This window comes from Nyctereutes procyonoides, unplaced genomic scaffold (genome assembly GCF_905146905.1).
Source record: "Nyctereutes procyonoides isolate TBG_1078 unplaced genomic scaffold, NYPRO_anot_genome, whole genome shotgun sequence".
Lineage (NCBI taxonomy): Eukaryota > Metazoa > Chordata > Mammalia > Carnivora > Canidae > Nyctereutes > Nyctereutes procyonoides.
In genome coordinates, this window is record NW_026575042.1 from 22,206,402 (window position 1) to 22,219,713 (window position 13,312).

General features: G+C 37.2%; 1 protein-coding gene across 2 annotated transcripts in view; it reads left to right on the forward strand.

The window, feature by feature from the left end:
- Positions 1-13,312, forward strand: part of ZNF385D (zinc finger protein 385D) — a 674,868-nt gene that overhangs the window by 456,259 nt on the left and 205,297 nt on the right. For both annotated transcript variants that reach the window (XM_055320905.1, XM_055320904.1), the window contains exon 2: positions 3,751-3,893. In XM_055320905.1, the coding sequence (XP_055176880.1) occupies positions 3,751-3,893 (143 nt within the window). The remainder of the gene's footprint in view (positions 1-3,750; positions 3,894-13,312) is intronic.

The window sequence follows — 13,312 nt, forward strand, 5'->3', positions numbered from 1 at the left end:
ATTTTGTAAGCTTTAATGAGTATCTTATTTACTCTATTAAATTATTTAATACCTTAGTGTCTAACATTCTGTACTAAATAATTTTTTTTTATTTGTTGACTTTCATGGTATATTAGAAATTTGTAACTGCTCTGAAATCAGAATAATTTGTTAAATTTAATTTGTTAAACCTGTGCCTGTTAAAATCACATAGTCTATGAAGGGGTGGTACTAAACATATGTAGGCAGGGTTTCAAACATAAAAAGTATAAACTTACATTTTTTTTCCAGTCTCCTGTCATGGAGGCTTCAAAATGCTTTCTTCAAATTAAGAATACCAATACTTACAGAAGTGTAACATTCCAATGAGTGAAGTGACACTGTTGGAAAACAATAGCAACATGGCTACTCTTTTTAACATATAGAAATGCCTACAAATTAATTATGTGTTTTGATGTTTATTATTGGTAAGGTAATTTTATAATAAAGAAAATAATAATAAACATCTATTTATATCCTAAATGCCATAGTTTCTATTAATAAATGAAGAAATGAAATAGCTGTTTTCTCAAGGAGAATAATCTGCTTTACAAATGAAATATGTTTTATTTCCTGATTTTGATTTTGCATGATTTTGCAAATATTATTCTTGCTGCTGAGCATGTACAGACTAGTGCAAGGAAGTATTTCAGGACTTAACCAATTTTTAAAAATAGAAATGTTAGTTACAGATAATTTGTAAGAGGTAGCTTCAATTTTGTACCTCTATATCAGCGCTACGGATATAGTGGCAAGTATCTATTTTAGAATAAAGCAACTCAACATTTCACATAGAGTCATGAATAGTTAGTTACACCCTGCTTTCAAGTACTGGAAGCAGACTTAGACTTTATTGGAGAACATCTTCTATGAGTGAGACCATGTGGGATTGGGCAAAGAGAAATATTGAACTGTGATGCAGTTACAACAGAAGGCTCAGTCTATCCTAGATCTTAAGGGGAGGTCTAGAGCAAAAATAGAGCTTCAGAGTTGTCCTGCCTTGAAGCAAAAGTGAGGAGCTGTGACACTCTGGTATTAATTAGTCTTTGCATTCAGAAGGAATTTGACCTTAGGTGAGGCAGCACCCTTCGGCCCAAGGCAATTTATGTGGAGAATCTCAGGTGTGAGTCATTAGCTACCAGGGCTATCAGCACTTTTGGGAGCTGGGGAAGGGGGCTCTGGAAGCACTCTACAGCATCCACTACCCCTGTATTTGCATAGCCAGTAGTGAAAAAGTATGTAGTCACATGTGCTTTGCTTTTCAACCATTTTTTTGGTTTATCTCTTCAAACAGGTAAGAAGAGATGGACTCAAATAGTTTTGCTTAGGTTCCCCAAATTTTATGACTCTTCTTTCATATTTTGTATCCCCTAGTAAGGAAAACCCAGTGGCAACATGGAAAGAAGGTCTTGAGCGTATAAGTGTAAATGAAATACTTATCTCGGAAGAAGAGAGGTGGGAATTAACTTTATCAAGCAATCAACTTTGTGCCTCTCATTGTACTGGATAAAATAAATAAGTTTGAACTATCTCTTTAACCTTTTTGGTCATCCTGAACCTAAGGGGGACTTATAACTAAAATAATTACAGAATATGTTCCTGTTAAATTGTATTCTTTTAATTATAAGAATGGAATGTTTCAATGGAAACTACATTAACAACTCAAGAGTTTTCCAACTTATTTTTTTCTCCCATCATATTATGTTAACCCTTACCTAATTTCTGATATTTTAGGCTCAACCAAGGTAAAGGCTATATAGGTACACCTTTTGGAAAACATGATGTGTGACAGATAAAAATAATATAAAATTATTTATTAAAGCTCACTATTATTTGTGGACATGTTTAAACCTCATCATTAATTTTCACCCAGATATATTTTACTTTGAGTTTTCTAAAGACATACTGACCAAAATTTATTTTGGTTCTTTAACTTTTTATCAAAATAAATTTTTAGTAATACTAAACTCAAGGCATATCATCAAAGTTTTATGGATGCTCTCTCTAAGAAAATTTAGACACCCACACTCAATATACTTACAGGTGGACAATAAAATAAGTTTACTATGTGCTCTGGTGAATGTAGACTTGTGTTTTTTTGTTATTTGTGTTTTGTTTTTATCTATGTTTATTTTAACATCTGCCCTCATTTTCTGACTTATACTACTTTTTATTTTAATTGGTAATAATTAAATTTGGTTTAATTATTTAAACCAAATAATGGTTTGCTGATTCAAACTTGCTGCCATTGGCCTTTGCTGTGGTTAAGGAATATTTTAAAAGGGAAGTGAAAAGAGTGGGAAAAATACTGGGTTTTGTTAATTTGGCTCCAGCTGATTTTATACCTAGAAACAGGAGAGTTAATGGTTTTTTTGTATGGTTAATTACATCTTGTGCTGATGGCTTCTGTTGTAGACATTAAGTCACCTTGTTAGCAGATCTATTGGTCTAGTAGTGTTAGATTTGCCTTTGGGAAATCATTTTTAGAATGTTTACCTTGTTTTCAGGTAACTGATTGAGGGCAGGATGATGGTTGTGTCCAGTTTCCAGAGAACCAGTTGTGAGATTTTTAAAAGTTATTCCTATGAGTCTCACTCTACTTTGTTTTGAAAACAAAATGGCAGGCCAGTGAGTGGCACAGACGTGAGCCTCTCTTATCTCTTCTGTCTCTTAGAGTTCTTCTCCGTGAGAAAGGAAAAATCCCACTGTATTTTGTTTTCCTAATGCTTCTTGGATTTTCACCAGCAGGTTTTTACAGTCTGTTGCTTGCCTCTCAGATTAGAAGAATGCTGGCATATTTTAACGGTTTCCTAGGATTCAAACAGCCTTTAATTAACAGCAAATTGATGTTTTGGAATGTTACCAAAATATGGGAGACTGAACACTGAGATGGGCTTCTTTCCTTCCAGCTTCTGAGTGCAATGGAGTCCTATAATGGGGAGTGGGGGAGAGGGATGGGGGTGCTCTGTTGCAAACAGCTGGTTGCCTTCTAGTATGCAAAGGGTGTTTTTGTTGGCATAATATTCCCACTGCTTGCTCATTGGTGGCCTTCTAAATTCCACCTACTCATGACTGGGAAAGAGGCAGGTAGTCATCGAATGCTCAAAGCTACTGGGGTGCTGAACAGTTCAGGGATTGCTTGGCTTGTAGCTGGGTTCACTTGTTTTAATCTTTCAGTTGCCAAGGCGGTAAGGTATGGCTGCCTGTCTTTGTGGTTAAGTTTCTTTTCCATGCCAAGTTTGTGTCATCTTGCTGCCAGAGTTTTGGATGTGGTAAAAAAAGAGAAATTCTGTAAAATAATTGCTTAGACTTGATGCATAGTCTGAGTAGAAGTTCGTTTTCAAAGAGGGATGGGAGTGCAATGGAGGGGTTTTCTTTTTGAATCAATGGATCTTAGTGAAAGATTTGTTGCTGATGTAATCCAGAGCTTTAGGCCAGAAAGGAAGGATAGATTGGGGACTATGCAGTGTATGAAATGGTAACTGTTACTTAAACAACCATACAGTTATAATCTGAGGAGGGAAAGGGAGCAGTTTAACTAACTCCCTCTGCCTAATGGCAGATCTGCTCATTGGCCAGCTCCTAGCTGAAGCCACTATACTCCATGTCTTGTTTTTTCCAGTGACCCATAAAGCTGGCCTTTTGGGCTCAAGGGACACCTTGATGGTTTTTTGTTTTGGTTTTTAACATGCACAATGTCCCTGATTGTTCCCTTTGCTCTCCTCTGTTTAGGTGGTACATGCCAGAGCCCTGCTCTCCCAGCCCTGGTCCGTCCACCAGCCCCTCCTCTGCAACCTTCGCTGGATATCAAACCCTTTCTTCCCTTTCCTCTGGACACTGCAGCAGCAGTCAACCTCTTCCCCAACTTTAATGCGGTAAGTCCCAAGGTCATATTTGCATATGCCAGAGTGGTAAGTGCCAGGAGTACTTTGTTGTTATTGTTTTTCTTTTTTGAAAGGATTATTTTAGCTTTTCAAATTTAATGCTCATGTAAAATGTTTTGTTGGTTCTCAGAGGAGAGTCTGCTGCAGGGTTGTTTCAATACAGTATTTGAGGTCATAGGGTTCCTTTTGTATAGCTGAGCCTTTGGGACTTGTTATGAACAATAAATTCATTTGCCCACAAGATTGTAACCCTGGTGCAGAATAGAAAGGGAAGTTGACCCAAAAGAAATAAGAGTAGTCCTGATGTGCCAGGGGTGAGTTGGTCACTACCCGTGTATTGTCAGAAAGCTACAAGGTAGCTGGTTGTCTGGAAATGTGAGGTCCCTAGAGCCAGGCTCCTTCAAGAGAAAATGAAAAGAGATTTAATCCAACTGAGTTGGTCTTGGGTTCATGTCTCTCATTTAGTGTCTTTCTGGGTAATGCTAATGATTCCTGTATTTTGTTGGAATATATCTGAATTAAAACTTAATGATTTTTTTTTTTTTTAAGAGAACATTAGAATTCAAGTAGATGTCGAAAAACTTAACCATGTTTCTTCTGTCTGGGTCGAATACTTTAATTTTCAAATTTGTTGCTTCTTTTCTAATTTAATAAAGAGAACCCTGATAATCACAATAGTGATTAATTCCTTTGGGAAAGCACTTATTTCCTCCTTAACTTAAAGCAACTCAGCATTCTGGTAATAGGAGGCTTTTTTTGTTCATTTTACTTTGTTTTGTTTCGCTTCATTTTCCCTTCTTACCCTGTCACAGTTGCTCAGATTGTCTTTCTTAAATTACTTTGTTTTTTGGGCTTTGTTAATGGCCTTCTCAACATAGGTTCAATTATTTCTTTGCTTCTATTTTCACTTTTAGCATGTCTTTGTAAGTAGACAGATTCCTCATATTCATCATCATCTCTTCTTGTACAAGCAGTGAAGGTATTCTTATGATGAAAACAGAAATAAGGGTTGAAAAGATTAGAAACCAGTGACTTTTTTTCCTAATATCATCTGATTCAGATTTCAGCAGTTTGCCATAATGGAAGTCTGAGCTTATCAATGACAGGATGTGTCAACACAACCAAAGCAAAGAGGATTAATATGGGAGGTCACTGAATGCCTAGTGATCTACATAATACACATTTCTTATTGCAACATCTTGCTCCCATGTTGGATATTTAAAAATCTTCCCACAGTTAGATCATTCTCTTTCAGGAGACAGAAGTGGGTCTTATTTTCTTTAATAATATTTCATCATGGCAACATTGGTAATGCCAATGAGATGATACAGTTATATGCTAGTCCTCGCTTAAGAGCAAGGGAGAATCAGAATGATCACTTTGCTCTTTTAGGGGTGAGGGATTTTCCATGGGAATCTTGTTTTGAAATTTATGGAGCATAAGTGGAGGAGCATAAAGATCATATTTCCAAAGTAAAGGTTTCTAATCCTAGGCGTTTCAGCAAGAGTAGAGAAAAAATTGCTCAGTATAAAATTCTCTGATTTTAAAATGACCACACTAAAGTCCAGTGGGTTCCCTTTATCTGCTCCTCTGTTAAGTGGCTTCCTGGCACGGTCTTACTTCCCAGATACCCAAGGATGATCCATCAAGGTGTGTTACCTGGCCTTCAAGACCACTTGGCATCCTGTCGGTTAGATCTCATGTTAGTTTTAGAGCAGTTGAGGTGAAATTCCTGGAAGGCTGTAAAAAGCTGGGTTTTATACTTTCAATTTATCATTTGAGAAACATTAAAGGTAAAAAGATTAATTTGATTGACAACAAGTATTATTGGTCATAAAAAACAAAGATGAGTGATATGCTAAGCTGTCTGACACTCAGAAAGTCTCTTCACCCTCCTTGCTACTATTTACCCCTCTTTAAAATCACAGGAGTGGACCTAATAATCTCTTCCTGTGGAGATTATTTCATTCACATATTTGAATTTTTGTGGAAAAAAGGCAGCATTGTGTGATGGTCAAGCTGGACCCTGTTACTAGACTGACCATGTTCAAATCTCAAAGTTGGGGTAAGTGACATGACCCTTATGTATCTCAATATCTTCATCTGTAAAATGGGTCCAATATTAACCTACTTCTTAGGCATGTGGTAATACTTATGTGTGTTAAATAATATAAATATAAAAACAGCACTTAAGAAACAACAAACACTATTTAAGTGGTAGCTATTATGTTCATGCATAGCCTGTAAATTCTTTTTCTGAATGTGGCCATCCATTCATTGACTGATAGCAAGAGCTTGACTTGATTCTTTTTCCTCTGTGATGAATTCTGACTTATGTTTGCACTTGTTCCATTTAAATTAGGAGACCCTCATTGCTATACATATTAAGTTATTTCCTTTCAGTGCTAGTCAAGCTACAGCAACCAAGGATTAAGCTGTTCCTTGTTTCATACTGTGGGGGGTGGGGGGGTTGGGGCCGGGGATGGTTGCAGAGCCCGTGATCAGGTGGGTTTGGACTCAGAGAGACTTAGCATTTCTCTAAATAATGTAATGGTCTGACTTCTTGATTTTGTAGCAGGTGTGAATCTCAATCTACAAATTCAGAGTGTCTGAAGCATAGTTTTTTATTGCTGTAACTTTATTTTATTTCCAATTCAAAAGTCCATTTTATGATGAAGGGAAATGCAATCTAATTCTGTTTCAGGGTGTGCTAAAGTTGTGGCATCTAACAGGCCTATCTATCCAGCTCTTGGGGGGAAACTCCCTCTGTTCACTAGGTTATTTATCTGCAAAGGTATTTGTAGGTAGCACCTGGTTACCATGGTTATTGAAGCCCCTAGCTCCCGACTTTAGACACACAAACTTTGCAAGGCTGTTGGTGGTCCCTTCTGCCTAGATGTGCCAAACCACTATTATCTCTTTGCCAAGAAAATGTTGAACCATCTGCTACCAAATAACCGTCCTGCACCTGACCTTTTTGAAGCAAGTTCATGACAATCACAGACTGACTTGCCTGTTACATTCCTCCACTGAGGATATCTGTATGGAATCATCTGTCTATTGGGGGTGGGGTAAGGCAGAATGGTGAAGGAAAAAAATACAAGAAATAAAATCATGAAGACATAAATGGATATCCCTGATTATTATCCTTCTACAAGAGTATAAGCCACTGGGTTTGGGTGTAAGTTAAGTAGAATAATGAAACATTTGTAAAAATATGCATAGTTAGAAGGAAAAGGAAAACAGGTGTAGAATCTGAGCTTGGATATGGATATAAAAGAGGACAATGAATAAAACCATTAGGATCCCTTGCTGTACTCAAAGTCATTTTTTAAAGAATAGCAACAGAAACTGTTCTCTTGACTTAGGGATGTTGTATCTTGTATGTTTCAGTAGCTTTCCGACAAGAGAAAGCTTTCCTTGATTTCCTCATGAACGCCCTACCCTGCCTCTCAGTCTCTTAAGACCTTGGAGTTTCAGTGCTTCATTGTTTCATTGATCAGTTTCATTCTGATCCCATGATCCCATTCTGCATCAGTATTTCTTGAAAGGAACCAATCCTAGAAGATGATTAGGAAAGAAATATTACAAAGTGGTATGAGCTTGGTCCATTCAATCAACTGCTGTTTATTAAGCATCTACTATGTGGCAAGAATAGTGATAATAAAAATTATATTGTGACTTCTGCCATGAAATAATTCAATTTAAAAGGAAACTGAACAAATAAATATACGTAAATATGGGTGTTTTGATAGAGAAAGATGCATAAGGTAGAATGGCAGGTTGGGGACAAGAGGAGAAGGCTGTATGGTTTTCTTAGGGAGGTTTTGGTGAGAAAAATAGAAACTATTCTAGGCATGCAAACAGGAAGGGACTTAATATAAGGATTTAGGTGCTTACAAAGCCTTTGGAGGTGCTGGGCTGGCAACAAAGGTCAGAGAAGTCTATTGTTGGCTCTCAATTTTTCTGCTTACTTTGATGGAATCAGGAAGTTGCAGAAATACAAGATGCCCAGTAATCCCAGTTACTTTCATCCAAATCCCATGAAATGCTTTTCTTTATGAGATCCATGCCTGAATACTGCTGGCAGAGACCTGTGGGAATGTAACCCTAGGGCTTCCAGTCCTTGTGATGTAAGGGAGAGCACAGAAGAGGGAAGGCAGTATTGAGTTGCCAGCAGACTTGACATGATGGCAGAATGGAAAGGTTTATGAATAATCAGAAAACCTGAGCATATCTGCAACCATGGACAAGAGGCTAAATCCTTTGGAGCCTCAGTGTCCTGTTCTACAAAATGAGAATGAATAAATTTCTCTTAGGTTTGTGATCCAAGAGATCGTATGTATGTATGCATGTATTTGTTTTAAAGATTTTATTTCATTTATTTATTCATGAGAGACACAGAGAAAGAGATAGTGAGACAGGAAGAGGGAGAAGCAGGCTCAGTGCAGGGAGTCCAATGCCAGACTCGATCCCAGCAACCTGGGACCATGCCCTGAGCTGAAGACAGATGCTCAACCACTTAGCCGCCCAGACATCCACTAGGGATAGCCTTTTTTTTTTTTTTACTTATGATAGTCACAGAGAGAGAGAGAGAGAGAGGCAGAGGCACAGGCAGAGGGAGAAGCAGGCTCCATGCACCGGGAGCCCGATGTGGGATTCGATCCCGGGTCTCCAGGATCGCGCCCTGGGCCAAAGGCAGGCGCCAAACCGCTGCGCCACCCAGGGATCCCTAGGGATAGCTTTTAAATGCTGAAGATCGCAGTTGAGAAGTGGCTTGGTCACTTAGGATGTTGTTTAGAATGGGAGCTGATCATTAAAAAATGCCTATATACTTCTTGACAACTTTCTTCTTGGGTCACGCTTTCTCTTTGTTTTCATTTCTTTAACATATTTTCTTCAGATCAGATACTGATCAGTAGTTATGACAATAATGAACCTTCAGAATTTTGTTAAAAATATGCAACTTTGGGGGAATGTGTTCATGGGGACTAACAGTAAGACTAATCTTATGCCTGACTTCCGTGGCTGTGTTTCCTGTTGGCATAAAGATTAAATGAGTAGGGATGCCTGGGTGGCTCAATAGTTGAGCATCTACCTTTGGCTCAGGGAATGATCCCAGCCTGGGTCCTGGGATCAAGTCCCATATCAGACTCCTTGCAGGGAGCCTGCTTCTCCCTCTGCCTATATATCTCTGCTTCTCTTTGTGTGTCTCCTATGAATAAATAAGTAAAATCTTAAAAAAAAAAAAGATTAAATGAATAAACTGACCTAATGTACCTGCATATGCCAGATTCTCAGTAAATATTGAGGTCTTCTTTCTTCCAGAAGATGCATAAAAAAGAAAAAGGTCACATAGAGGGCCAAAGGCAGAAAAATGGGCATATAAAGGAGAGTAATTATTTTGTTTTCAGCTAGCTTGGGCTAATATTCTTTTTTTAAGTTTATTTATTTTTCATAATCTGTACACCAACATGGGGCTTGAACTTATGACTGTGAGATCAAGAGTCGTATATTCTTCCGACTGAGGCAGCCAGCCGCCCTATATTCTTTAATATTCAAAAAAAGTAAACTAATATAGAAATGTTGACTCTTGTGTTACTCTTTTGTATAATATGACTTCACTTGGGGAGAGGCAGCCAAGGGGGAGGGAGGGGGAAAGAGATACTGAGAAAGAGAGATCATACCTTAGCATCCAACTCTACTCTAATTCTTCCTATTTCTCAAAAACAAAACAAAACAAAACAAAAAAACAACAACAGCTACCCTAGACACTCAAGAGTGGTGTTAGTTTGAGTTCAGAAGTGTTATCAGTTCCGAGGAGTGGGACAGGAAGGTGAAATTTAGGTGATTTATAGCAGTGCCTCTCATACTTTATGGTGCATGTGAATCACTGGGGGAATCATGTTAAAATGATTTCTAATTATGGTGCCTGTGAATCACTGGGGGAATCATGTTAAAATGGTTCTAATTTAGTAGTTCAGGTTCTGGACCTCAAATTTTGAACATATATGGGTATTGGGAGAGGAAACCAGGAGAATGAGTAAATACACTGGGCAATTCTTGTACTACTAGAGCACATTTCTTCATTCATTCAACAGAAGTTTATTGAGGACTGACCATAGGCCAGTCCCTTCAGAATCAGCAGTAAAACTATTAGGCTAAATTTCTCTCATTCTGAAACTTTCTGGTGTTTGTGTGGTGAACTGTTAGAGAAGTTTGAAGTATTGGAAGCTACAGCTGCATGTCAAGCATGATTCTTCTGTGGTTGTGTTTTATATCCCAGGCATACTATGAGCCTTGCTTGTAGGGTTACACTGTGCGGGACTTTGGCTACAGCTGCCACTTATTAAATGCTTATTATGTGCCAGGCATCTGACATTATCATCTACTACCAAGCTGGTTAAAAGCAGAAATTTTCTATGGAACTTTAAAGCTTTTATGTGAGCCACTGTCTCAAAATTGTTGGTGAGAAAAACAGATGACTGAGTTTTTTATTCATGCATTCATTCAATAATTTATACATTCTAAAAATTTTTGAGTCCCACTAAATAATATTATATATTGAAACATGGGCCTCTTAAAAATAATAGCTCTATCAAAGGCATCTTATATAAAAATAACCCAAATTAATGGAGACTCCGAGAAAGAAGTAATGTCTCATGCATTGATTTGCTTATTAGACATTTCCTAAGCACTGACTATATGTCTGACACTTTGACAGACAATAGAAATACAAAAGAGGAATGAGGAAGAGGAAAAAGAAGAGAAGTGGAGAAAAAGGAATAAGAGGAAGCAAAGGAGGCGAGGGGCAGATGGAAGAGGAGGAATTGTCCTTGAATCTGTAATATTGAAATAAGTAGATTAGTCGCTTCTTAAAACACTCTTCTATCAGCTACTAGTAAACATCTAGATGTTAAAATACTGCATTAGACAGTAAGTTTCAAGTAAACAAGAACCCTATCTATTTAGTTTGGTTCATTGTTGAAAAAATGGGGTGGAGTAGTTAACTCATTCTATAAAGGACTCTGTAAATGCTTAAATAAAGACCTTTGAAAGTAAATGCTTCCTAAATTCAAGGGAAGGTGAGGTTACTTGGAGATGGCCAAGGAAAGCTATATGGTAAAAGTTAAGGTTTAATTTAGGAACTGAGATCAGTTCCATATTTATCTTGTTTGGTAAAGTAACCATAGCACAGAGCCTGGAACATTGCAAAGACTTAACACACAATTCTAGAATGAATGAGTGGAGGACAGATGGGTGCAGGGATGGATGGATAGATAGATAGATAGATAGATAGATAGATAGATAGATAGATAGATAGATAGATAAACAGGGGGAAAATGATAGATAATAGAGGAGAAATAGCCATTATAGTTGTGCCATAAGAAACATAATTGATGGAAATGCCTCAATAACTTAATCTAAGTACCCACTGTTTTCATACATTAGGTTATTTTCATCTCAGCAAAGTTATTAATTTAAGCAATTATTAGGAAACATAAGCAAGCATAGTATCAAACCATCCCCTTCATTTACATTCATAATTTTATGTTGGCTTATGCATTTATTTACATTGGTTATATAAAAGAACAGTGATGTTAAAATCACAGTGGTTATTTATAGAATGTCCTCCAAAATCAGTATTTTATAATATGCATCAATTATTTCATGTGAATCCAAAAGGACTTTCCGTTAAGATATTGGTGAAGCACTTTAAGACCCGAAAAGGACAACATTAAGTGTGTATACCATATATCCTACAGCTTTGGTCTAAATATGCATTTATAAAATCATAATAAATGAGTGACAGAAATACAGAACCCTGATTAGGAAATGTCAACTTCTTGTTATCAACTTCTAGTTATCAACTTCTTGTTATCTTCAGATATATGCCCTTCAAGATCTTCTTGTTATCTTCAGATATATACCCTTCAAGATCTTCATTTTCTCCATCTTTAAAAAATAACAATACTACCGTGTTTATCAGCACACTGTGTCTCCTTTCCTTTCAAAAACTATTCTTTACTCTTGCTTTCCTCTGAGGTTCTGTATTTTGTTAACTGCTCCAGCTATGGAGATGCTTCCCATCCCTCAGCTAGTGTAGGAGTTAGAGAAACAATAGTTAAACACACTTGCATTTTTTTAAGAGATATTAATTAAATCCAGTTTATTTATTTATTTATTTATTTTTAATCCAGTTTATACCTTAGTAACTGCTCTTACTAAATGTTTACGATTGCTGCTGGCACTAAAATAGGTAGGCAGCCAGCTGGAAATTATGAGTAGAAAAAAGTAAGACTGTCTTTCTTAGTCACTACTGGTAGAGGGGGTGGAAATTTTTCAGGTTAAAAATGCCACAGTAAATATAATATTGATTGCTAAGTTCCTTGTCCTTTGAAGACAGAGGTGGCAGATTGCCAGCTAGTTCTGTGCATTAAGTATGTTATATTTGTATAGCAAAAGCCTCTTAAGAAACATCTGCTTATAAAGTCTTCTTTCATTATATGTTTTCACACTGAAACAAATGCGTAAGCTTGTTTGCCGAACCCTGTAGCTTCCTGTGAAGCCAAAAGCTGTAAAAGTCAAGCCTACTTATAAAGACTCCAAAACACAAAACGACTTAAATATAGAATATCTCCCTTTGAAAGTAAAGGGCTTGGGCAGTCCCAGTGGCACAGCGGTTTAGCGCCGCCTTCAGCCCAGGGTGTGATCCTGGAGACCCAGGATCGAGTCCCACGTCGGGCTCCCTGCATGGAGCCTGCTTCTCCCTCTGCCTGTGTCTCTGCCTTTCTCTCTCTCTCTCTCTCTGTATGACTCTCATAAATAAATAAATTAATTAATGGAAAAAAAGGAAGAAAGTAAAAGGCTAATAAACAAATGCACAGCACACAAATACATTTCTGTTTTAATACATGCTTAGTCTTTGAACAGGTACACATTTTCCTGTGATTCAAAATGTAAAAAGAACAGCAAAAAAGTTTCTCTTACTGTTCTTCCCTTGCCACTCAGTTCTCCTAAGTGACAATCAAGGTGGTCAATGACTCTTATAGCTGTCTTTCCATAGATGTATGTATGAATATGTTTCTTTTGTTGAAGATTGTGGCATAATACACATCATGCGCTTATTTCCCCTCATCAGTTAATCTAATCATAATGAGCTGAAATTTTGGTCTTGCAAAGAAAACATTTGATCTGTTTTCTAGTCTGGATTTCTTACTAACTGATATTGGGAAAAGAGGGAGTCCCCATGAGAGCTTGTCTAAGCTCAGGGTTTATGGGATCCAGTAATTCTTTTGGAGATCCTTACTTCACACTTAGGTATAGACATTTTAGAAATGAAATAAACTTTTTAGAGTTAATTTGTTTCTACTCCAACTCCCTTTTTTTTTTTTTTTTTACGGATAAGC